Genomic DNA, 25,922 nt, shown 5'->3' with positions numbered 1-25,922 from the left:
AACACACAGCTTTCTGTATGAGGTGATTCTGAGTCAGATTGAGCATATGGGAAATTGTAACAGTACCTTGGAATTCAACACACTCTTCCCCTGGTGTATTGTTTCAACCTTCTCATGTTGTTCCTTCGCAGCAGGAGACTGCCATATAGCTGAATTGCTATGGGTCACACATGTATATACACTCACAGGGGTCACTCACCACTGTAAATTGTTTATATTATACACAGCACTGTACTCATAAAGGGGAGGAAGAAATGTGTTTGAATTTATACATTTTTTTTTCTCCAGAGGTATACAAAACTCTTTCCATATTTCTGATGGACTAAAAATTTTCCACATGCTAACTGTCACAAATACTGCATGAGGGGAGTGTTTTGAATCTGCAGAGATAATTTAAGTGAGAATTAATTTTGTCCAGGATAATTCATGGCCTTGGCCCTACTTATGTTCCTTCTTCAGCAAAAAGCTCCTGTGGTACAGACACAGCTTTTGCATTATATTGAAACTGAGCATTGGTATTAAAAGTCAGATAATCAGAGAACAGAGGAATTCCTTACCACACAGATTCCAGATCCATCAAGGCATCTGTTTGCATTACCATTACAGTTGCAAGGAGAGCATTTTCCTGAGCTGGTACGATAAAATCCTTCTTGGCATCCCTGCAATGAGAAAAAAAGTATTTCCTATGCATATGTAGCTGGAGAGTTAGGTTTGGTGAGAGGAGAGGAAAGCAAGGCTACAGCGATCAGGTCTCCCCAGAGCACACTGCACAACCCCATCATAGCAGACCACACACACATTGCTGAACTTGAGTCTGTGTTTTCACTCTCTATCCTGGTGCTTGGTTTTTTTTTGCCTTAAAGTGTTAAAGCTGTCAGCATTCCTGCCTGCATCCTGTCCCTGACAAGCTATGGGTGTGGAGCTGGCAGATTCTTACTGCATGTTGTACTACAGGATGAGTTAACCAGAAACCATAATCCTTATTTGGTAAAGAAGGTGTATTTATAGGGAAGGAATAGCTTTTACTGAAAAAAAGAAAAAAGAAAAGAAAAGAAAAGAAAAGAAAAGAAAAGAAAAGAAAAGAAAAGAAAAGAAAAGAAAAGAAAAGAAAAGAAAAGAAAAGAAAAGAAAAGAAAAGAAAAGAAAAGAAAAGAAAAGAAAAGAAAAGAAAAGAAAAGAAAAGAAAAGAAAGGAAAAGAAAGGAAAAGGAAAGGAAAGGAAAGGAAAGGAAAGGAAAGGAAAGGAAAGGAAAGGAAAGGAAAGGAAAGGAAAGGAAAGGAAAGGAAAGGAAAGGAAAGGAAAGGAAAGGAAAGGAAAGGAAAGGAAAGGAAAGGAAAGGAAAGGAAAGGAAAGGAAGAAAAGAAAAGAAGAAAAGGAAAGAAGAGAAGAGAAAAGAAAAGAAAAGAAAAGAAAAGAAAAGAAAAGAAAAGAAAAGAAAAGAAAAGAAAAGAAAAGAAAAGAAAAGAAAAGAAAAGAAAAGAAAAGAAAAGAAAAGAAAAGAAAAGAAAAGAAAAGGAACTTTAGAAAATTTGCTTTACATCAAAGCTTTGATGAGATTTGGATGAATAACCTATGGGAAACAGAAACGTATCTGCAAAGATCAATGCCCTTTTGAATAAATGTGTGGCTTTGCCTGTTGTATATAATTTAGTAATTTTGATAACTTACCAAAGCTTACCAAAATGAAAGAGAAATTGTAAATATCTGGATTACCTTCTTTTGAATAATAATTAAAGCAATAATATAAGGAACCAGAAACACAAAGCTATTAAGGTGCCCTCCAGAGACTGAAAAAAAAAGGAAAATTAAAGAGGATAGTTTTTTGTTGTGTTGTGTATAAATTCTTGTTCTTCAGTGAGGAACTGTTCCCTCACTATGCAAAGCTGGTGAGATGTACACAGGCTGACCTCAGGAGCAAACTCTGTTAGCTCAGGTACCCTGTGTCACCCTGCTCACCCTGTCCAGTCTCCCTGTGTCACATGTATTGTGCTAGATTAATGAATTCTTGGATCCTAAATATTTCACTCTTGTCTAAGTCTTGCAATATTGTTGCAGAGCTGATATGAAGACCCTGGTGTGTCATTAGCACTCCAAAAATTATTTGCCACACCAGTGATTTGCCAGTGAAACAGTGATGTTTCTGCTATCACTTACAAACAGCATCCCTGAGGTGGCTATCAGAGCTTAAGGTATGCCAGACTTTCTTGAAGTATTTTTTGTGGCTCTCTGTACAGAACTTTTGTATTCTGTGGCTTTTGAGGTTACCTACCCTTGAAAAAAGTGGGAAAAGTGTAAAGTTCATGTAACTCAGAAGCGTGTGTGTCTTCTTGCATTTGTATGAGCTGAGAGGCTTCTTACTGTTTTGCACTGATCAAAGGAGGATTAGCTTTCCTTTCTATCTTCCTATTCCTTATTTTCCTGGGTTGCCCTGAAACCAAGGATGAGGTATTTTTCTGCACTGTGCAGAAAAATAGCTTATCACCCATAGCTTCTTATGCTCAGTGTAAGCTATGGCAGAACAGCAGGTATGCAGTACCAAATGCAGACCCACACATTGATATCTCCCCTACCCACAGAAACTGGCCTCTGAGCAGTAGTGCCAAATGTCCCTGCTGGTGGTCAGGGCTAGCCAGCCCCGGCACCATGCTATGGCCATGCCACTCCTGGGACCTGCACTCGCATGTCTGCATCAGGCTGTAGTTACAGCTGTAGAGCTCTGGGTAGCAAGAGCCAGCAATCCTGAGTCTTGTCTGTGTGTTAACTTCCATTCCCACGTGTGGCTAGGTTCAGCCAGACAAGCTGCTCGCTTAGAAAACAACATCTCAGGAGATGACTAACAACAGGCTTTAAAAATGAGGTTTAGAAATGAATCATTAGTCCAATCTTATCCCAGAGAGCTCTGAGAAGTGGAGATGAACATAAATGGAAAACACAGTTGCCTTTACCATTCTTGTGCACAGAATTTTATCTGGTTTGTTTTGGAAACATTTTCTTTGATAATAGCTCCTAGGAGGCAAAATCTTCAGACCACAGACTCTTTGGGACAGCAGAAATACTGTCTATTTCTACTGCTTGTTTCTTTCAGTTGTTTAGTCTTTACACAGTGGTAGGACTGGCTCCCGCCAGACTAAGGATTGCAGCTCAGTGATTATACCACACACTGTGGAAGGGAGACAGTTAGTTTCTAAATTGAAAACAGATTCTTGTCCCAATGTCTGCCTTTGCAATATTTCTTTCCACCCATACAGATCTAAAGCTTGTTATATTCTCTGATGAACAGAGCTGGTGGGTGGTCCTAGCTGTGTTCCTCTAGTGTCTGCCCAAAAGCTTTCTTGGTTTTACAGGTCTAAGCAGAATAATTTTTTACTTATGGCAGTGAATACAGACAATGGAAATGTAGGAGTGCTTGTAAAGGTGTCTATGAAAATCCTTTAGTCAGCCATAACGATAATCTCATTTATACTTCAATTGATGGTATGCCTGCACTGCAGCCATGAGAGAGCTTCCATCTAGTCCGCACACCAAGCAGTAACAAGTTAGTGCAGGTCAGTGCTACATCGTTGGTTTTAGCGTTAAGGGCAAGGGCTGCACAGACTTTGCTAAGGTCCACTGGGAACCAGTTTACCTCCCATGATTAGCAGACACACTTCTGAGTTCTTTAAGACATCTGCCTCAAGTCTGGGTCCCTATATTTTCATTGTCAGAGCCCTTCTTCAAAATGAGATGTGAGGAAGTCATCAGGGTATTTTTTTTCATAGCCTTTCCCCCCCATGTAATTTAATTAATCACAAAAAACTTGGAAGGTGCTGATGCTCACTATTTTAAAGCAGTACTTTAAACCATGGTTTGCATCAATGTAAACCAGAAATGAGATATTGACAATCAATGGTATGAGGGACAAGGGAATGAAGGGAAAATGGGTTCCAGATTTCCTTTGGGCTCTGAAGTTTTCTCAGGCATTCTCAATTATTCTGATATATTTTTGTTGCTCCTTGCCCTACTAGTGATAATGGAGTGATTGGTTCCAGAGCTTGAGCCAACATCATATTTATAAAAAGAAGTGTCAGAGTGTTGAGCTAATTGAGGGATTCAAATTGCTGAATGTTATGGGAGCACAAAATTATTGCACACAAAGCAGAAACAGAACTGGAACAAAATGGAAATACTCTCCCTGCAAAATAGTTATGTAGGCAATTGAGTGAGGACCATTTCCGTCCACTGTCTGTTTCTGAATGGTGAAGACAATTAGAAGGCCAAAATGTTAGGTCTGCATTAGCAATTATGTCTTCACAGTTATTAGATATTTTATTTCCCTGAGGGACAAAGTTTGTTCCAGTTCAAGTTGAAAAGTCCAATCCAGTCTTGCCCTTGCTGATCTCCTGAAAATCTCTGCACCCCTGGGGCATTAATTCTCCCCTCCCGCCCTGCATCTGGATTTAATGATTGCATTACTTAAAAACAAGAACCAGCTGCATGCTGAAAGTTCTGGGGAGCCTGTAGTAATTTTCTGCTTCTTCTGCACCCAGACCTTTCTGCTGGTCTGAATACAAGATGGGACTGAAGATGGAAGACTTGTGAGTATATAAACACACAAAAGCTCTCTTCCACTATAAAAGGCTGCCTTGGATCCACACCAGTGCTTGTTATTTCCAGAGTTTCCTCCCAAGTGCTGAGGTACACAAAAGCATGTGTATTCAGGGTTAAATGGTCTGCATTTATAGACATTTAGTGGACATTTCAGCTTGTGTTACATCCATGATACTATTTTCAGTCTTGGACCAGGAATCCCATCACATCTGGTCCAAAATAAGCCCAGAAGAAAAAGATGGTGCTGTCCTCCAGGACCATTGTAAAAGAGGAAACAGTTGGTGCATGTGGGGAACTGAATCTAAGCAACGGCATTCAAAGTAGTTGCCACTGCACACCAGCTGCCAAGACACTGCTAAGTTTAGCCTTGTTTGTAGCTCCCAGCAGTGTTATGGTCTTTGCTGCTAGAGAGAGAGTCCAAAGGTGTGCTTCCTTGCAGGTCTGAGAAGGATCCTCAGGGAGTTACATGGATGTTCAGGCATGAGGGAAAGGTCAAACATTATGGTATTACTTGGGAGAGTCTCACTACTAGAGAGAAAGGTCTGTTCAGGATGGTAAAAATGAACGTGATCTGGGCACCGTTGAGCCTGATGAACTCATGGGCTTGTGATGAAATGAAAATTAACTTAATTAACATAATATCCCAGATCTATCTGCAAAAATACAAATAAGTTCTATCCTGTATTACAAACACTGTGCTTTGTGTAGAAGGGTGATATTTGATGGCAAGAGTAAAAAATGCACATTTTCTTAGTTTCTGACAGCCTCCACACACCTTCATATGCCAAGAGGTTAGATAAATGACTCTAGCATCATTTATGATATGCTATTCAAGTCTTAGAAACTATTCCTGATCATATTCTTTTAGCCTTCAGTGGAAGAGAATATAATTAATTCTCATTACCTGCCATCTGGTTTTGGCCAAGTACATACATAGCTATCTCTGGTTAAGCTGACATACCACAGTTTGTTTACCTGCTTTATCTTGATGAAATTTAATTTGCCATGTAGTTTAATCTTGAAAATATATTTGTGCATTGCAGTTTTCATTTTTCTGCAGCCTGATCTCTTCTGTAAAGGTGGTAAAAATATTGTCAAAAGACATAAACCTAAGGAAGTCATAGTTGGAGGAGCGTGAAATCTGGCCTGAGAGGTTATCTCTCAATCAAAATATTTATGGACAACTGTGACACATATTGTGAATTATTTACATAATAATATTTATCACTTAATATTGATTGATTAACAGTTTTGGAACTGTAGGACCCTTAGAAGTCCCCATTGTCTCTTATGGAATGAAAGAAAGGAAAGAAGAAAAAAGAAAACAAACTCTATTTGAACATTATGAATCTTTGCTTTGGAACACAGGGAAAAGAAAATAGAAAAATGTTGCTTCTCTGGTATAACAGGCATCATATCAGCCATAGAAACCTGTAAAAGTAGGACACATGGATAATTTAAGTTCATGTTTTCAATGCATTGATGGAAACAATCAGACAAATTGAGTGGAGCAATGTCCCTTCTTGACAGCTTCATATCAATGTGTAATGTTTATCCATCTGGAAGGAACAGTTTAGACAAACAGAGGTTTGGGAGTCAAAGTTATATCAAGTTGCTGAAACTCTACATTTTTTATCATACACAGATGAGTGAATACTCTAAACCACCTCCATTAATTTTAAAATCTTTGTCTCTAAAGCAGAGACTAGTCTGCTGGAAATACATGGCATTACCATGGAAACATCAGCCCTGTGCTCCTTGAGGACATTTCCAAACCCAACCCAAGCATGCTTGCTTTTGTTTATTTGTCTTTATAAGCAGTATTTGAAATTGGCAGCTACAGTTCTGAGGCCTTTTTGAAGTTTGTTTGCTTAGGCCAACTTGAGATAAATAGCTTATTGCCCTTCCTAAAAATAAAGATGTTTTCCTGCTTGAATATCTCCCAGTAGTAATTGTTTATTAGAAATAAGAACATTAGAGAAACAAGCCTGAGAAAGCAGTTGTCTACTGTACATATGATGTTATTTCAGTTCTTCTGGTTTCCTCAGAACAGGCAGGACTCTTTTCCGATGAGATTGCTTGTTTTGATCACCTATAATAGGGACTTCACTTTCAATCCCCAGCCAAGAGCTCACAGAAATCTTGCCAAACATTCAGCAGGTCTCACCCAGCCTGTCTGTGTGAGCCCTGAAGGCAGTCCCAGGCTGAAGCCCCGAGGAGCTCTGTGCCCCAGGTGCAGCACTGAGCTAACACAGCTGTGGCCATGCTGGTGCGAGGGCGAGCTGGCCTTGGCAGCTGCGTGCCTGTGTAGGAAAACTAAACCACAGCAAGCTGGGAGTCATCCACATGGACACTTCCACATGGGATGCCATGTGGCCAGAAGCCAGCTGGACACCCGTGGTGTGGTTTGATTTCTTGTATACGGAAACACACCTAAATTTAGTCAGCTGTGCCTGCTGCTCTCTCCCAACAGCGCAGAGGGATGGGGAGGGCAGTTTGTGTGTAGGTGCCAGCTCTGTATACAAAGTCTGTGAGATGAAGCCTATTGCACAGGTCAGATGTGCTATGCCTTGTAGAAGTGTCCAGGCTGCAACACAGATCTGGCCAAACTGCTGGGCCCTGTATCCTTGGAGAAGTGCAAAGTCTCATTAGAGTCTGTTCCACAAGTCAGTATGTTCAGGTAGAGAAAGTGGATGGATATAAAGGAAATCTTGATGTCTGAGAGACCCAACCAATTCTCTACATATGTGCAGGGAAGATCTAGACTAGAAAGAATGACCCTATTCTAAGGACATCTTCTGGGTCCTTCCAAAAGGCACACTAAAAATACTGCTTTGTCAAATTGGGATGTAAATAAACTAAGTGTTTGAATCCATGGACATCCTGTCTTAAAACCGCTGTGGGCAGGCACAAAATATATGGCTTATCATGACTAGAAATCATTAACTACAAAACTGTCTCCTTTACCTTGGACAGATACACAAATATACTTCTGGTATTTAATTCACCAAAAGATACTGAGGACAGCAATGTGACTTTCACATCTGCTTTTCAGCTTGGGACATAATTGACTTCAGTGCATTTAAACATGGATTTCTAAAATCCAGTCTTCCAGTTGTAGACTGATGGTCATTTGACCACTTCTTGCTCCCTGGGAGCAAACTAATAGACATTTCAAATTCCTCAGGTCAAAGATGTGTCATTCATAAGCATAGACAGAAAGATTTAGTTCTTCAGCCTGCTGAGAAACTTTATGCGAACAAAAAGAGCTGTGGTAACACTGCATGCCACTCTCCTGACCCTCCTGCCATTGGTGACCTGCAGAAGAAACCTCTCTCCATCTGTTGCCAAAATAGAAAATCCAGCAGATGAACAGAAAGCACTGTGTGCAGCTCCAGCTCAGTGTCAGCCCCTGTTCTGGTGCGCAGCACACTCAGGAGCCCTGGGGTCTCCTGGGCCATCTTACACAGCCAACATGCACTTTATTGATCACAGAAAAGGTGCTTAACTGCTGGAGGTTAAATTTCAGGTTGAGAATTCAGTATGTGTAGTTTTTAGGAGTATCATTTCACTGCATGGGGACGGGTTTCAGAAGTGTGTGGGTATGAGGGGATGGACAAGGGTTAAGTGGGGGAAAAGGATATACCTATATTTGCTCTGCAGGGCCCTGCTGCTGGCTGAGATGTGCTGGCTTTGGCCCTGGTCCCAGAGGACTGGATGGACGTGCATGTTCCCTAGAAAACAAATGAACTGCACTTGCTGCATAGGGTCAGCAGACAGGAAAACCTGCTCTCATTTCTCCCATTTCTGAATGTGTAGGCAGCTGCTCTGAGCCCATCAGGGATTGAGTTTACCAGACTGATAAGGTGTGTATTAATTAATGTGCTTTGGTGCTCTTCACACCTAGACTTTTCCACAGTTTTGGATGAAGACCTCAGTGGTGCAAGCTCACCAGTTCTTGCTGAAAATGCTCCGGGACAAAATATTGACTATAGCTGAGAAACACTGCTAAGAAAATTTTGGGATGCATTTAAAGTTAGAACTATGCTGTTTTTATGTGCTCAGGAGACAGTACATATTTTACAGGTACATGTATAGTATCTGAGCAGTGTGCATCAGCAGGTAATCCATCTTTCTAATTTGGCCTAGCTAACCATGAAAGCTGGCTCACCACATTTCTTAACTAGGAGATAACAAATCACTGAACCCACCACAAGATGCTTCCAGATGCCTCTGCATGGTTCCTGATTCCTGTTTTCCAAAAGAGCAGGATTACCAGAGATAACTGCATGAAAACAGTGGTCGTAATATTATTTTCTATTTTGAATGTTATTTGGCTTTGCTCCTCTTCTTTACAGTTTTTGTTCTCATCTGTTTGACATATGAACACCAGACTGTTCACAAGATCATCAGCAAAGTGAAATCAAAAAAATGCAAAGCAAAGCTCTGCATTTTTTCACATAATACCTGGTAAGAAAGAAGCTTGAGACGGTGGTCTTTGCCTCTCAACAGCTGAAATGGTTGAGATAACAGATGGCTGTATTGAAACACTTTGATTTTTATTGATTCTCCAACAAAAATCCCCCATGGCAGGGGGGTTGGGATTACATGATCTTTCAGGTCCCTTCAAACTCTTAACATTCCATGACTCTATGATCTGAGGAATCCTGAAGTGTATGACTCAGGGTAGAATTTGTCTAATTAAATTTTCTCTGCTTTGTTGTGTTCTGGTTTTTTGAGACACAAGAGAGAAGGTATTTCTAGAAGGTGTCCTTGGCCTCTTTATATACAAGTACTTGATGACAGCTCTGATATTGTTCTGACTATCATTCATACTGCTGCCACATTTTTACAATAGTAACTATGTTGTTGCCAATCATCTGTTTATTAATTTCTTCTAGACCTTGTTTTCCCAAAAATTGTATGGACTTGAATTTGCTAAAGGGGAAAGAATACTCCCATGGATAGATATTTGTGCAGTTAACAATTTCCTCAGAAGCACAGTGAATGCTTGTAGAAATGAGGGCTTCGATGCAGAGAGTATGTTCCAATAAGTCTGTTTGTATGTTGTGAGGCATTGATTAAATCCATGGCTTCTCAGTTTGTATTTATAGCTCACCCTAGCTTTTATTTATAGTTACCTTTTAGTCTTGTCTATATTATATGTCTCTCTTGTTGGCAACGAGGCTTGAATATCATTTAAACAGTCTTACAGTAAATGCCAACCAGATGAGATGATTGTTCATTGGCCCTTTTTGGGGGAGGCCTCGGTGCTTCTCCTGGGCTGTGTCTATTAATGGAGCAACTGAACATTACACTGAAGGGTTGGGATCTCCACCTGCCCCCATTGGCTCCTACAGCCATTCTGTTGTTGCCCTGTTCACTATTCATGCTTGTGTCCTCCCTGTTCTGCTTTCCATTTGTCCTCCTACTCCTCTTCTCCTACCTTTGCTATCCCTGCCTATGCCTGCACCTGGTCTCAGCCACTCACCCACTTTATTACGTATGCTTCACCTCTAATCTATAAACACCTCCACAGCAATAGTTTCATTATACGGATTGAAATTAACATAACAAAAAATATTCCCTCTCACTGAACATCAAAGAAACTCATTGCCTTGTTTCCGTGCACAAGCTGCTCTCTCTCTCTAATTATGTTCATAAGAATACTGGGACTCAAGAAAATACATTCTTCTGCTCATGTCTTGTGTGACAATGAACATTGCTCTTTCATTCACTACCTCAGTCAGTGAAATGGAATAATGACCACAGCCATGCAGAATCACAGAATAGCTGAGGCTGGAAGGGACCTCTGGAGGTAGACTGGTCCAAGCAGGGCAGCCTAGAGTGGATTATCTGGGACTGTATCCAGATGTACCCAGTGTAACCCATGGCAGAGCACACAATGTAATCCCAGTGTTCCAGATGTACCCAGTGTACCCAGCAGTGACACTCCTCAACAACTTCATGTCTTTTAAGAGAATTGCTCAGAACCACCAGGAATACTGAACATCCCCATGTGACCAGACATTTCTGGTAGTTGTGTTTTGCTTGTTCCAGATGTCTGCAGAGAATGTAAAGCTGTTTCTGGACCCAAGACTTTTCTTAATGCAGTGCTGAAAGAATGTTTTTGGCCTTCAGCTAAACAGCCATAGTTTGAAGACATTTTGATATGTAAACAGCACTGCTTGGCATTGTGTTGCCTTCCCCATTTTTCCCACCATTCTTTCTTAGGGTTAGACCTCACTCTTGTATTTGAGGGTGACTTTTATGAGTGACCTGCAATGATTTACTGCCAGAGCTTACCAGATATATGAAAAGGATTTGTCAAAGAGTACAGAAAGAAAAAATACAGTAGAGTGATAAAATTTCCCATGAAAGATTCAAACTAACTTTGTAAGGGGGCTTTTCAGATATTTAAGGAAAATCTGTTTTTTTCCATACAAGGAAGGAAACATGAATATGGAAAAATCTATTTGATATAGTTGTTTTTAAAAAATATAATCTGTGGCATTTGTTTCTGTTAGATACAATGATTAAAGCATTTTTCTCTTGTCAAAAAAACAAATTAAGAGCAGGAGCTCTTACTCAAGGTACAAAGAACATTAATTCTGCTGGCGACTTCCCCTTTATCTGTCCTATTATTTTCTCTTAATTCATTCCATGCATCTTCCTAGAACAGATTATGGCTAAGGAGGAGATTTCTGTGAGTTTTTTCAACCACTGAGGTAAACTACAACTAATTTTAAAAATAAAATGCTCTGATTGTGGCCTTTCACAGAGGCTGTCATGCTTCACTCTAAGTTATCATTTGAAGAAATAAATGGACTTTAAATTCCCAGACCATGAGTAATAAATTCAAGATTGCCTTTGTACTTGAACATATAAATCCCTATGGAGTGACACTTCAGAAGGATCTTTGTCTTCCTCTGGAGAGTGAGGCCCTCAGAAGTTAAAAAGTGACCTGTTGGCCAGACAAGTTCTACCATCAAAGTAATCATAGAGAGAGACAGACAGAAGTTCTGCTCTCCACCATGAGATACCCCAAAACGTGCAGGCAAAAGTGGACATCTGCTCTGCAATTTTATTTATTATCTGTTGATCTTTTGCTAAATTTATCTGAGCTTTGAAGCCTTGCAAACTAGAGAATTAAAAACAAACAAGCTTGTTCAGCAGCTTCTCCTAGGCCTCCAAGCTCTATTTATAATCTCTATAAGCCTTCATTACCTCTGGTCTACAGTATCAAACTCTTCTGAACAAGAAAGGTCACATTCTAACTATTATTACTGAAGAAATGAATTCAGTGTGTGACATCACAGCTAGACAGTTAATTACCCAATTTAATAGGACACTACAGCTGTTAGGGAGCTGTCTGCATGCAAAAAGCCACTCTGTAGTATTTACCATTTCAAAGGCAGAAGCTTCATGCAAATTAGCCATTTGCAATTTCAAATTTATTTTTAAAACTGTAAACATTCCTGAGAGGAACACATTTTTTAGCTTAGTCTCCAAATCAATGTTTATGATAGTTTTGTAATAAGCACCCTAGTGTAGTCCATTAAATCCCCATATTGTTCTTTTAAATATCTGACATTGTTAACTGTGAAATATTTATTATTTCCAGTGTTCCACTGATGTTGTAAATTAGAAATTAACCAGAAGTTGGTGAAAAGATTTGGGCACAATGCTGGCAATCTTTTTTTTTTATCCACTTATCTTGACAGGTATCGCAGTTCTAATTGCATTTAATGAGACTGCAAACTAATGTAATTATTACAACTAAAGTAATTATTACACAAGGTTTCTGTTTTGTTATTTAAATTACAAATGTAAAAGCAAATTCTTTCCTGCTTAAATTGTCATTAAGTAGAGCCCTATAATATTTTTGCATATTGTTATTTTTAAATGAAATTCTCACATGAGATAGGTTTGATAAAAAACCTCAATGAGTGCATTTGCCATAGATCTGGGCAAATTAATGGAGTATTCTGGATAAGTGATATGAAATGCTCATTAAATCTGCAGCAGTGTATTTTTGTGAATCTGAGTAATTTGAATCTTCAGACACCAAAACAACAATAAATAAAGCAGTGACACTGGTTGTGAACATACAATCTTTTTTCAGTAAATGAACTGCTTATAAGTGGTGAAACAAATGAAGCATAATCTTCTGTTACCAGTGTCCTTTCTGCCATTCCCTGTGCATGGATTTCAATATTGTTCCTTTTTGCCTGCATTCCCAGTGATGCTCCCACCTGAGAGCACAGGGCTGGTCTGGAGCCAGGCACTCCATGTCTGGGCAGTCTGCAGCTGCTAAAGAGTGCTGATGACTGAATTTAGTCTGGTTTTCCAACTGTTGCTGTGTTTAGCAGTGACTAAACACTAAAAGTTCTCCATTGTTTATATATACAAAGGAGTTGAGCCCTCATCAGAATTTACTGGAAAAGTTGTGGTTGCCTTAAGGGACACAGGACAAGTCACTAACTTCATAAGTTTTTAACTTGAAAACTCCACTTGCTGATTTATCCACGACAATTTGGATTATTTATGTATTACCTGATGAGTTAGCAACTCATCAGCCTCCAAAAGAGAAGTTTATTTTAGATGATAATAAAGGACAGGTTATGAAGCTGGTGGAAACCTTTTCAAAGTTTTAGGTGCAAAGATCAGAGATCACCAAACCTAAAACTAGCAAGACTGAAAATAGTTACTACAATTCTTGATAAAATCTGGCTAGCAGGAAGACACAGAAAAAATATTACCTCTATTTCTCCCTATGGCATGGTAGAGCTGGCAGTCAGTGAGACAGTGAATATGGCTAATTGCACAAGGGGAAACCTCCAAACCAGTAAGCAAAGCAGAGAATGGCATGCAGGAAAAAAAATGACAAGGAACCCTTTCCCCAGCCCACTGTCACTCTGTATTCTGATTCCTTGGGTGGGCTTGAGCGTGCCTGCACTGCAGCAGTGACAGACTGATGGGGACTCCCAAAAACAAGAAATAGCTGAAAGCCAGATGGCTTTATGCAGAACAACAACATTCTCTATTACCTTGACTAAGTAATTGTATTACATTTTTTAAAAATTTCCTGTGTTGAAAAAGTTTCCAGACTGTTATCCCTTTCCCAGTTCAAGTGGAAAACAAACTGCCATTCAGCAACAGAGATGGGGTTGGATCCAACATAAACATATCTCAGCTAGGCATTCTCCATAGAACTGCACAGTCATTTTTTCCATATACAGTGGGAAAGACAAAGCCTCTGCTTAAAAGGCATTCTCTATAAAGGGGGAGGGATAAACTATTTTAGCTGTCTGCAAGCTGGCTAAGAATCAGATATTAATACCAATCTCTAATTTACTTATTAGTACTGCCACTGAGTGAAAATCTTACTCTTATGGATGCTTGCTGTTGGAAATAGAAAATCTGCACTTGAAAGGGTAGTTGGTTGATTTTTCTCTTTCAAAAAAGGCCAAGTTTATTCAATTTACAGGAAAAGGGATAAACCTATGTGGTTTCCTCATTAACCACCCTCCACCCAGTCCCCACTTACATGAAATGTACATTCTGAGTCATTGAGTCTCTCAGATAAGTGAGACATAATCAGTTGACAAACTACAATACACCCTGAGAGATTTATAGATAGAGGCAAAAATTTTCAAGGGATGAAAAAGAAAGGTGGGCTTTAAAGCAAGTACTAATGTGCTTGTGGGACACTGTTAATACTGAGATGGTAAATCTCAAGCTTCAATTTCCCTCCTTCCAGATTGCTAGTATTTCCTGGTTTGATTTTGCATCTCTTTGAAATGTTGGAATCACAGCAGAGAAGAGCAGTGATCTGCTTGACCAATAACCATAGCATCAATTAAAACCCTGTTGGAAAGAAACCCAAGCCAATGTGAAAATCTTGAAAGATGAAGACAAAGAGCTTTCATCCATCTCTGCCTCCTAAGAGTAGCCCAGCTAAGGACAAGACAGACAACTTCTGGAGATGGCTGATGGGAAGATCCCATGTTTCTGGGCAGTTCTCAGAAACAGGGCTTTCCCCCTGGATTGTCTTAGCACTTTGCAAATGTGTGGGAAATGAGTAAGGCATCTCAGCATGGTTAATTTTTTACTCCATGCCATATATTCAGGATGAATCTGGGCAGAGGCTGTGCTCTGAAAGGAGAGAGGAAAAGCCAGGGCTGGGGAGAAGGGGTAACCTGCCTCTATCTTTCAGTGCCTCTGGGCTTGCTTCATCATAGTTTGATAATGAAGAAATAAATTTTCTGTTGGCTCAAAGAGAGGGAAGAATCAATGTATCAAGAGAAAACCAATTTCTTTTCTTATCCCTCACAGAAATCCATCACCAAACACCCTGAATTAGCTGGTGCCTTAGAGACTCTGTTGACCCTCTGCAGACTATCCTTGCCATTGACTGGAAGTAGAGAGACACAGAAAACCACAAACTTGCAAAAGGTTGAGCAGGGTATGCAAATTCCCTGACCTTACACCATGTCTAGACATCCAATACCTGCCCACATCCCTCTGAATGGATGGATCTGTGCCAGGTACTGTCAGATCTTGCCAATCCTCAATGGGCCAGACTGTGTTAGCCTTTCTGGGGCATGAAGGATTCTAATAGCCAGGGTAGGGAGGGTTATGTTATATTTTGTCCTGACAGATTTTTTTTTTTATTATTATTTTCTTCTTTTGGATACTGGATCTGGACAAATGCTTCCTTCCACAAAGTGCTTTTGAGGAAGGGTCCCTGGAGCCAAGAGTGGGGAGCATAGCATAAGGGAGTCACGACTGGCAGGCTCTCTGTGGCTCTCCATGGGCTACCATCTAGGCTCAGAGGTGGAAAACCACAGTAGGAAACCCTAGGACATATTGGCATTGCATTAGCCTCGGCAGAAAAGTCTGCTAATCTCTCGCCACTTGGAAGGTCTTTCATAAAAGAGTAAAAGATGCATTGTAGGGTGGTAACTGGATGGTAACACAGCTCAGAAAGTATCTGGTTTAGGTGCTGGTTCTGTGTAGCTACTTTTCCTGTAGCTACACTGGCAGCAATTGTCAAAGATTGAATGAGCTAATTTTTATTCATTTTGTTGGGTAGGCAGAGTCAAACAGTGGCTCTGAGTATTACAGTTTTAGTTAAAAAGTCTATTTTTACACAACATATTGAAAGTTGTTCATCCAGGTAGAGTCTTTTTTTTTTTTTTTTTGGTAATTATTAAGTTAGGTTTCAAATTAATTATGTTTCAAATTAATTGAGGTGTACCAGTTCCTCTCATACTCCCTGGCCTCCATATGTCATGACCTGAACACATCATTGTTGTTCTTACAGTCTTGTAAAGTTGGAATAATAATTTCTAAAATATTTTTCACAGCCCTCTTCCATTCTTTGACTCTTGAATGCTGTGGGTTTCAGCACTGTTTCTAGCTGGTTTGTCACAAGAAAAAAAAAAAAAGGAGTTCTAGTATTCATGAAGTATTTATTTAAAGAAAATAACTTTATAAAGAATTGCAAAATACAGCTAAACAGGAACGACAAAACCAGATCATATTTACTGTATTTTAGTCAATCTGTTTTCATTGTCAAATACACACTTTATGTATTCTGACTGACAGTTAGGAAAATCTCTTTGAGATTTTAATGACAAAGAATTAGATTTCAAAAACTTTGGAGCTCTAACAGCTTTGTGTACAATGCTATTCAGCAATTGTTGAATCTTGCATTAGGATGCATAACCCAAACATCCCCAGGTCATGGTGGTGTGTGAAAATGGACTGGGATCAGATCCAGACATTCAAGAGGACAAATTAAAATATAAAACCCAAAAAGTCTATATTTTGGTGTTTGAAATCTTAGCCCAGAAGCAAATTGTAAATTATCAGTGGCTGCTTATCTGTTACTCAGAAACTAAACCTCTTTTACACAGCTCTTGAACACTAGAAACTCTAATTGTTATCAGTTTAAATCAGGCCAAGTTTTCTTCAGAAAGTAATTCTTTCATTTCTTCTCATGCCCCCTGGAAAAACTGGACTTTTAATTCCTTCCTTGCTTCCCATGTTGTGAATAAGAGTGGGCATAAAATGCCTTTTATTGGTTTTCACAGCCCAGAGTAAGCTTTAGGTCACTTTGCTGGTACTTGCCCAAAACTTTGTGGGAATACACTCAATGGAGTTTAAATTTTGTTTTCTGGTGAGTATTTTATACATCTTCTTGAAATGGAGAAAACTTCCAACTATGCATCTGCTCTGTCTTGTGCTTCCATTTGCTTCATCCTCCTATGATTCAAAAGGTTTGGAGAATGGTGGCATTACTCCAAGCAGCTGATTTTCATTAAAGTTTTGATGAGAAACTTAAGTTGGAATCACAAACATCTGCAGTAAAACTTCCTCCCTACTAATAGATGTTTCTCAGAACATAACCTTGTATCAGAAAAAAACAGCAGTTAGAAATCCAAATTTCCCATTATAGGAGTTAACCTAACATAACCTCAAGGGTCTGAAGTGAATTAATTTAAAGATCTGCTTTTAAAAACTATATGCAGTTCACATTAGCTTTAAAGAATATAAAGGTTCCTGTCAAGCTAAAACGCTTTTTGGCTCACACCTCAGGATTAGGTCTTCTGCTGCTTCTTGTAGTACCAGCTTGTTTTGAACAGATTAATTCTACAAGCCGGGATCAAATTGTGGTTTCTCTCAACAGTTTGCAAGATTTTCTGTTCCAACCATTTTGGGGGAAAGGAGTGAAGACAATTTGGTGATATTTTGAGTCTTTGTTAACAAGTGGCTGGGACTTACGGTTGCTGTCAGTTTATACATTTAATGTGAGCCATTTTAGAGAGGTAAGTTTGTCACAAGTCACATGCTAATCATTGCTTATCACTTTAGAGAACCAGAAGGCAAGCATCTCAAATAATGCTTCTTGTGTTTTATCAGCAGCTGCTGGTAAAAGTCAGGTGGGAAAAAATGATTGTCAAACATGTAATTTTAACACACAAGCTCCATCAGAAAACTTCTGCCTCTTACTTTCTCTTATAGTAAATGGCTAATTTTGACCTGACTGATAATTGTTTCCTTTAAAGGACTTTTGCCTCTCTGCCTTTCCCCTGAGCCAAAAACACTGATGCTGGAAACAGTTTTCCTCTTCTATCTGTCCAACAATATCATGCCTTCCTTCAGTCTGGGAATTGGATTCCTGCCCTGTCCCAACTTCTTTTTTTTTCTTTACTCTTAAGACTCTTCATTATCTCATTCTTGCTCTAATTTTTTCCTCTCCTTTATCTTCCTGCTTTAGTTTACTTCCTTTCCTGCTATTTACTTCACTTCTTCTTTCCAGGGAGGACATTTGAGATTATCTTTTTTTTGGCTTGGCAGATGTCTCCACAGAATGTCTGTCTTCCCTTTCTTCCCCTAATCTTTCCCACACTCATCTCCTATACTGGTCTCTGGCCTCTTGTAGTCCTTTATGTCAGAATGAAATGAATATTTTACTGGATGTCACCTTACATTCATTTTACATTAAGAAGAGTGACAACAAAGTGTAGATCACACAGAATAATTTATGATACTCTCTAGTATTCGAAGTCTTGTACCATGTTTTACTCTCACCTTAGACTCTGTAAGGAACTTGCTTCCTAATGGGGAGCAAACTCTACACTTATATAATTAAAACCATTATATCAGAGAAATTTACAAACACAAATGTTGACAGTGGCAGGCTTCAGACCCAAATGGTAATGTATGACCTGCCTCTTAGTTTAGAGGCATGTGTTTGACAGTGGGACATAACTGTTCTCAGAACTTCTGGTTTTCAGTTTTACCGTTGTGCCTCACCAAACCTGGAAGTGTCTCACCACTCCCTTTCCTTCTGCTGTGTCCAAGCTAGTGAGTGAAATACTAAAACAAACATCTTTGATGTTTGGCACTTGCTTATCTGCTTTCATTTGATATCTGCCTCTTTTAAGTCTTTTGCTTCCATCTCTCACAAATTTTCCTTACAATATATTTTAATCTATCCTTGTTTGGAAAAACCAATCTCATAATTCATGCCTCCAACTGCTGTTGGGTTGCACTGATGAGCTGGATCCAATACTCTGCACTCACTCTTTTTCTCTCTGTCTCCCCATAGACATCAAGATTCATCACTGTAACGTCTCCCTACCTCCCCTTATTATCTTTGTGAGCCAAGGAACTTAATTTTCCTAAATAGCACACAAGTACTCTGAGTACTTAAGAGTGCTTTTCATATTGATCTGCCTCTTCATGGACAAACCAACGCAACTGAATAAAATCTCCAGTGCTTAATCACTTGTGAAAATAAAATTTTTAACTAACTTATAGTTTGAACATAGTCATCTTCAGTTTCCAATTGTTGCATATACCAATACCTTAATTTATTAGACTAACAAGCCAATTTTTTTTCTTCTGTATGTAATTACACAGTAAGTTCACATTTTTTTCTTAACCTCCCTCTGAGTTGGCAAATTGGATTGCAGACTCTCTCAGCTATCTTCAAATTCCTAACACTGTAATCCTTCTCATTATACCCTTCTGAATAATTTTAATCAATTTATAAGCAAATTTTTTTTTTTTAAACAAGAGACAGATATCTTATTCCATGGTGGTCACTAACAATGCTCCTTATGTAGGGAACGCAACATTTCATGGTGTGGAATCTAGTCCTTTTAATTGAAACATCTACTTTAGCTGATTCATAAAGCTGTCCTGAAGAAAGCATCCAACAAAGTCTTTCAAGAGGAAGAGACTTCTTTGAGCCTTTCCAGGGAACACCGGTAGGAATTAGAGGTTTAAAAAATCTGCTGTCTCCACTACTGTATGGGGAATTTGGATTTGTACCTGAAGACAGCCCATGGTTCTGATGGAAACATCTAAGAACAATTTATATGCCTAATTTAGGCATTCTAGATCACATAATGATTAAGAATGAGGGCACCAAGGTAGCTGATGTTGCCTGAAGTCCAACTCAGACCCATGGTACTCTCTGTGCATGGATACAGCATATCAGCATAGCATTAAGAATGTAGTTCTCTTCTCTTGAGAGGTTTTCATCCTAATCCTGGGGGGAAAAAAAACTGTCAAAGCTCCTCATTAACTTTAATTCTGATTTTTTAAACCCTTCTCCTAGTTTCTCTCAGTTTAGAGTTGCCACACATGGTAAACAACAGGATTGGAAAGCTGAGAAATATTCACTAATACGTATTTATGTTAATTGAGATCTCCTGTTCTTCTGTAGGTTCATAATATCAAACTCTTACCAGGATTTAAAAGCATCCCACCAGTTACATCCTGGAAACTCCCACTGGCACGTTCCATGTTGCAGCTGACTGTCACCACAGACCACAATGAAGCCCCATCTGTGGCTTTGTAACTGTGCTGTATGAAACTGCCCCCTTTGTATAATTTGGCACTATTTGACATGACTAACAGCCTCTGTCTGCTCGGGGGAGCTGTAGGCCTGAGTCAATATTTAGACGAAGGAGCTGAATCAAACTGTGCTGTGTAAGGGAGTTTACTCTGCGGTTCACTGTGAGCTGTGGGTTAAGCACTCGTGCTTCTAAAGAGGCTAATTCAAACCTACTGGGATAACCCTGTTCCTGAGGCTGAGGAAGGGGAGGTGAACTGTGGGAGGGAGAAGCTCCTTGAGGACCAAAAATAATATTCCTTCCTTGGCTGAGAGACTACCAAAGCATCATTCTCTGCCCCCTACATCAACCTCCAGGCTTAAAGCCTGTTCCTCAAATCCTGTTACCAACCACACACATGGATCAATGAGCGGTTTCTCACTCTTACAGAGCCATCTGTCCTATCCCAAAAAAAATCCTACTGGGCCCCCTTGGAAATTGCCATGGAGGTGGCAATTTTCAGGTGCTGAAATATGCAGCCAGCAAGGGGTCCTGACGTCCCTGCTTCTTCTTCATGAAACCATAGCATTCTGCAGCCAAGGGCCTTGGCTGACAATACCAAGCACAGTCATCCAGTTGTAATATGGGATCCAGAGTCTAAGTGCTGCCATTGCATAGGCTGAAGTAAACTACCAGAGGAAGCACCAGTAAATTGAGTCTATTATGTTGGCCTGAGCAAAAATTTAGAAAGGATTTAAATGGTTGAAGGAAATTAAAGTGTCATTCCCCTGCAGTGTCCAAAATATCTCACAGTGCTTTCCCAAGGTAAAATCTAACATGAAGAAATGTGAACTGTGTCTCTGGGAAAACCATAGTATACTATCATAACAAGAAAGACTAACAATCACTTATGCTCATTATCCCATGAAAAGCAGCTACAAAACCCATCCAGCTCTTAAGTCAGGCATTTAATTGAGGGACTTTCCATGTTGTAAGCAACAGGTGGCAATACAGCTTCCCAGGGCTGATCCGAGGCCAGAGGAGAAAATCTGTACATCCCACACCATGAAGCCTATCCAAAAACTGGGATGGCTCCTGAGAGTCCTTATGCTGAGCAATGCGGGGTTTAACCTTCAGTTTTCTCACACAGGTCATGTTTCATGCGGACTCTCTGGCAGGGTGGGCAGGCGTTTCCTGAGGCTGTCCAGCTGCTTGGAGCAGGGGAATGAGCTCTGCCCTGCCCCGCAGCAGCAGCCCTGGATATGTGAAGGCTTTATGCATTTATTTCTATGGCTGTTAATTCTGGCAAGTGGAGGATAGGTGGAAAATCAGCCATGTGATATTGGAGATTGCGATTTTAATATTGTCACAGTGACACAGCTGTGCTAACCTCACCTCATTTTTGGATGTTATGCTAGAAGAACTACTCTTTCCCTTCCCATGACCTTATGGAACTCAATTACCCTCCTACTTTGTATCTACCACGCATGAGATATTACTGTGCTGTGTCCACCGTTCCACTTCCAACCTTACCCCACCCCCTGTGTATGCTGGAGTAATTATTTCCTCAAGAAGTATTTTTGAGTAGCCCATTCCTGATGCAGTGTTGCTAAAATAAAGAGTATAAATCAACCCCAAAATAACAGGGGAAATTTTCCATTGTCAAATTGCTTCTCGGATCTCTGTAATTTCCTTTGTCACTAATCCCAACCACATAATTTTTGGAACTTGAAATCTCTGCAGGTGTGCTCTCTGCAGGCAGTTTCCTAGATGCATTTGATTTATCATCCCCTGCTTTCTCACTGTGAAAACAAACTTCAGATTTTGGAGGTGAATGGCATTCAGAGGCAAAAGCACAAACTTCTACAGGACAGAGTTTGCCATCAAAAGATAGACTCTTTCGGGAAATTTCAGTGAATTACGATTGCAGGAATTACAAGGCAAGCAGAAAATTGTTGTGACAATTAACTCTTGTAAAATAGCTCTGTTTGGACAGGCCTGTTTAATTTTGTTGGCAGGAAAGTCAGAGACACGCTAAGCCAGCTTCACTGCAAAGTACAGCAGCTGTCTGCTCACAGCAGGCAGGGCATGTGTACATTTTGAAGTCTGAACTGTATCTCTCCAGTCCCGAAATGCAATGTCTCAGACCACCTCCCCCCTCACCCCCAAATCCTCCTGTATCGCTTTAAGGCTCAAATGATTAAGCTAACATTTACCAGATGGGAGCTTTGACACAGACAGGTGAAAACAGAAAATTGCAGACACTAGAGAGAGAAGGGAATTACTGTACCTCAGCAAAAGGCACCCAACTTCCAGTAGCTACTGCCTGCTGCTGCCCTCTGATAAAAGTGGCTTCTTGCGTGCTGACCGCTGAGCTACCTTCAATGTCAAACTGAAAAACGCTTCCCTCACTTGAGGCTGTGCTGGAGGAGAAGCATCTCAAAAAGAAAAATACAGGAGAAACAAGGGGCCAGGCGGAGATCAAAGCCATTTCCTCCCCTTACATCCAGCAGTGGTCTTCTAGCGTCTCAGTAATTGTTTACCCTCTTCTGCAATCAGCCCCCCTTGGCTTAGTGGTGCCTCAGTTATTTTAACTTTCTTTCAGCATTCAGTTTCCAGATGTGGCACTTCAAGGCAGTCTAACCGGATCCCGATTTAAAAGAAGGGGAAAAAATAAAAAAAAAGAAAAAAAAAAAAAGGAAAAGAAGGGAAGAAAAACGCTTTTGCTGCCTCCCTCGTTCTCTCTCCGTGCCTGTGGCTCCTCTTTTTCCCCAGAGGCTCCAGCACAATAACATACAGATGGGCAGTGCTTAAGCAGAGAGTGTCAAACAGAGATTGTATTCCAGGAAAGCACCGCTAGCACTCCAGCCACCTTATCTCCCCCTGTCAGGATACAGACTGACGCTCCGTTCAGTGCTCTGGCTTCCTTCACATGTTCACATCATTCCTTCTTTTACCTTTCGTGTGGAGACCCTCCCACTCAAACTTTACTGTTCAGAAAGTGAGGTCACAATTTCCTCCCTTTCCACACCAATCCCCCACAACTCAATCTGACTGCTCCAAACAAATCATTGACTCTCCTGACTGTTTATTTTTTAACATCTCCAGTTTATTCAGCGGAAGGCAGAAAGGTGCCAAATTTATTAAATAAAAACCCGCTAGACTAGCCATTCCTTATGTCATGGGGGAGGGGAGGCTGTGGGTGGGAGGAGGAGGAGGAGGAGGAAGAGGAGGAGGGAGACAGCCTGGCTGTGCCATGGGCTAATAGGGCTAAGTGGTTTCTCTAACGTGCTTCATTCAGCTCCTTTCCCTCAAGCCCAGTTCTCAGCTTCCCGCTGGCTCGTGAAAAAGAATATAGTTCACTGCGATTTTGGAAAATGACTTCATTCCTCAGACTCATGAACTTTTATTTACAAAGAGCATCTTGTATTCCTTTTTCAAGAGATGCTTTGTGAGGCCCTGGTAACAAGGCTTGCAGTGTGTATGTGAAAGTGAGCTGAATATGTTGCCCACAGCTCACTTCATTTTGTGATTATGACCTCAAAAAGACAAGACAGTAATCCTTGCTAGGTTTTGGGATGAAGTCAGGGTATAATTATACTAATGTGCACTGCTCCAGTCAAGAGGTCAGCACCCTGTCCATCAGTGGTCCTGAATGCAGGGAGTGGTAGCACCATTGGCCAGTCAGGCTTCTTTCTTAAATCTTCACAGAAATTGGCTTACCAGGCTTCATTTTGAGAGTGGATTCCTTCTTTTTCCCTTCCTTCACCCTCTCCTTTCTGGTTCAAGGTATTATCGACCCAGGAAGCAGCTAGTAGAGATTTAAGGCTAAAATGAAGACTTTTGGTGATCTGTTAACTTCCATACACTTGTAGGCACAGTTTTGGACCCTTAAATGCTGTACAGAGGAACATAAGGAGGTTCACTGTGAAGAAACCTGCCTGATTCAGAAATGGCGCAGCTGAGCAGGCATGGCCACTCAAGCTTGTGGAACAAAGTATTCCCCCAGCAGAAAAGAAAATGCTGTGTGACATGAGGGTGTGAGGTTCAGGACCAAGGTTAGGAAGAGGAAATAAAGGATATAAATGGCAGCTGAGGGTTATTCCATTCTGAGAGGAAGAGAAGCATCTCTCTGCTGAACCTGGCCTGGTGTCAAGCACATAGTCCTCCCAGAGCCTGAGGGTGAGATGTCACGGCTGCCAGGACTTTTCTAATTCTTTCTGGAAATGGCAGTCCTGGAAATGGCCTGTTACAGGTCTGAAGCAGGAAACAGAAGACCAGGGAGTCTCCAGGCAAGGACTCCATGAGTATCCCATTAGGCGTCCTGCTACAGGGGCAACCTCGAAATGTAAAGATAACATTAAAGCAGGGCTAAGAAAGAGAACAAAACATCTTGAAAATAAATTATAGAATCGCATTTCACATGGTGGCAGTTGAGATTTTTAACTACCCAGTGAATTGTGCAGCAAATTGCCATAATACGTGTGAGAGAATTTTTTTTGAAATTTTTTGTTTTTTGAAAAATCAACCACCAACCAACCTTCTATGTCTGCTCCCAGGCATTTGGCAGCAGGCTGGCCAGCTTGATAAGACAGGCTTTAAACTGAAAGACCTGGGGGATGATGTCCAAAGTGGCAGCGCTCACAGCATCACATCCAGGTGGGAATAAGCAGGCCAGCCACAGCAGCGGCAAATGTTCCTTAGCTGCCTCTCAAGCTGAGAACCAGAAGGCCAACCACCTGAAATGTGTGTATACCTCCTGCACTTCTCCTGGGAAACTGGCATGGCCCATTACCCCTCTGAAATGCCTGTGCATGCAGCATGGGGAATAAACACGAGGAATTAGAGGTCTGTGATCACTCGCAGGGCCATGACTTCGGTGCAGTTGAGAGACGTGGTGGGATAGCTTGCATGACTGGAGTGCTGTCATGGCTGAACATGTATTTTAATGAAAGACAGGCTTGCAAGGTGAGGTGGTGGAATTGCTGTTTATGTGAGAGCAAATTGAATGGATGAAGCTCTGCCTAGGAGTGGAGGAAGAATGAATCAAGAGCTTACAAGTAAGAATTTACTTGGGTGGCACTGTTGTGGGTGTTTTCTAGTGGCCATGTGGTCAGGAAGAAGCAGCATCCTGGGCCTTGCTCAGTGCAGACAACTGACCATCTGCACCCTGCACATTCCATTGAGGGACACTCCTCATCATCTAGCATCTGTATTCATCTTCTTCACCAGAGCAAGAAATACCATCAGAAATGTCATAAGGATGCTAAGATTACAAATTCTTCAAGTAAAGTCTGGTGTTTTTTGCACACACGCAGCAAGTAACCAAATGAACTTCAGAGTATGATGAAGGTGTCTCACCTAGTAGGTTAATAATAATGCAAAATTCCTGAAATACATTTACAGAAAAGACAAAATATTTTCTTGAAATGGGCAAAAGTTACCAAGTAAACAAAAATTGTAACCCATCATATTTCTTTATGTAAAATCTGAACAAATACATTCATATCCCTGTAGAATAATTCACCATGCTAATTTACAGCAGTGTGAGAGAGGAAATGCTGTAATTATTCTCATGATCAAAATTCTAAAAGGAGGAAGTTGTCTGCTTAATATCTTTGTAAAATCCCAGACTGGCCTAAGGCATTAAAAATTTGAAAAATTTCATGTTGTGATTCTATATAACAAAGGAAATATAGATAAATTCAAATGGTGGAATTATTAAGTAGTGAATAATTTATTCAAAATAAATACAAAAAATAGAACACAGCTCACAAGATCTGTCTCCCCAGATATATTAATCCCATACAATAAAAAATATGACCAAAGTCTTTTGAGCAGAAAATATTACATATTCCCCTAAATATCACTATACAGTGGAATAACTTGCTAAAAACCAACTGCTTAAAAAGCAGTTTTCTGCATGTAATTTTAAATACTTTAAAAGACTGTATTCCTTTTAAAAGAAATGCAGATTTG

General features: G+C 40.3%; 1 protein-coding gene across 1 annotated transcript in view; it reads right to left on the bottom strand.

The window, feature by feature from the left end:
- Positions 1–22,655, bottom strand: part of LAMA4 (laminin subunit alpha 4) — a 96,229-nt gene extending 73,574 nt beyond the window's left edge. Inside the window, exons 1-2 of the mRNA XM_053974038.1 lie at positions 22,234–22,655; positions 558–659 (exon numbers count right to left, since the gene is read on the bottom strand). Of these exons, the coding sequence (XP_053830013.1) occupies positions 558–659; positions 22,234–22,434 (303 nt within the window). The 5' untranslated portion in view covers positions 22,435–22,655. The remainder of the gene's footprint in view (positions 1–557; positions 660–22,233) is intronic.
- Between the last annotated feature and the right edge of the window lie 3,267 nt (positions 22,656–25,922).

The sequence above is a fragment of the Vidua macroura genome, chromosome 3, assembly GCF_024509145.1.
Source record: "Vidua macroura isolate BioBank_ID:100142 chromosome 3, ASM2450914v1, whole genome shotgun sequence".
NCBI classification, from domain to species: domain Eukaryota; kingdom Metazoa; phylum Chordata; class Aves; order Passeriformes; family Viduidae; genus Vidua; species Vidua macroura.
This window is presented reverse-complemented; position numbering and strand designations above follow the sequence as displayed.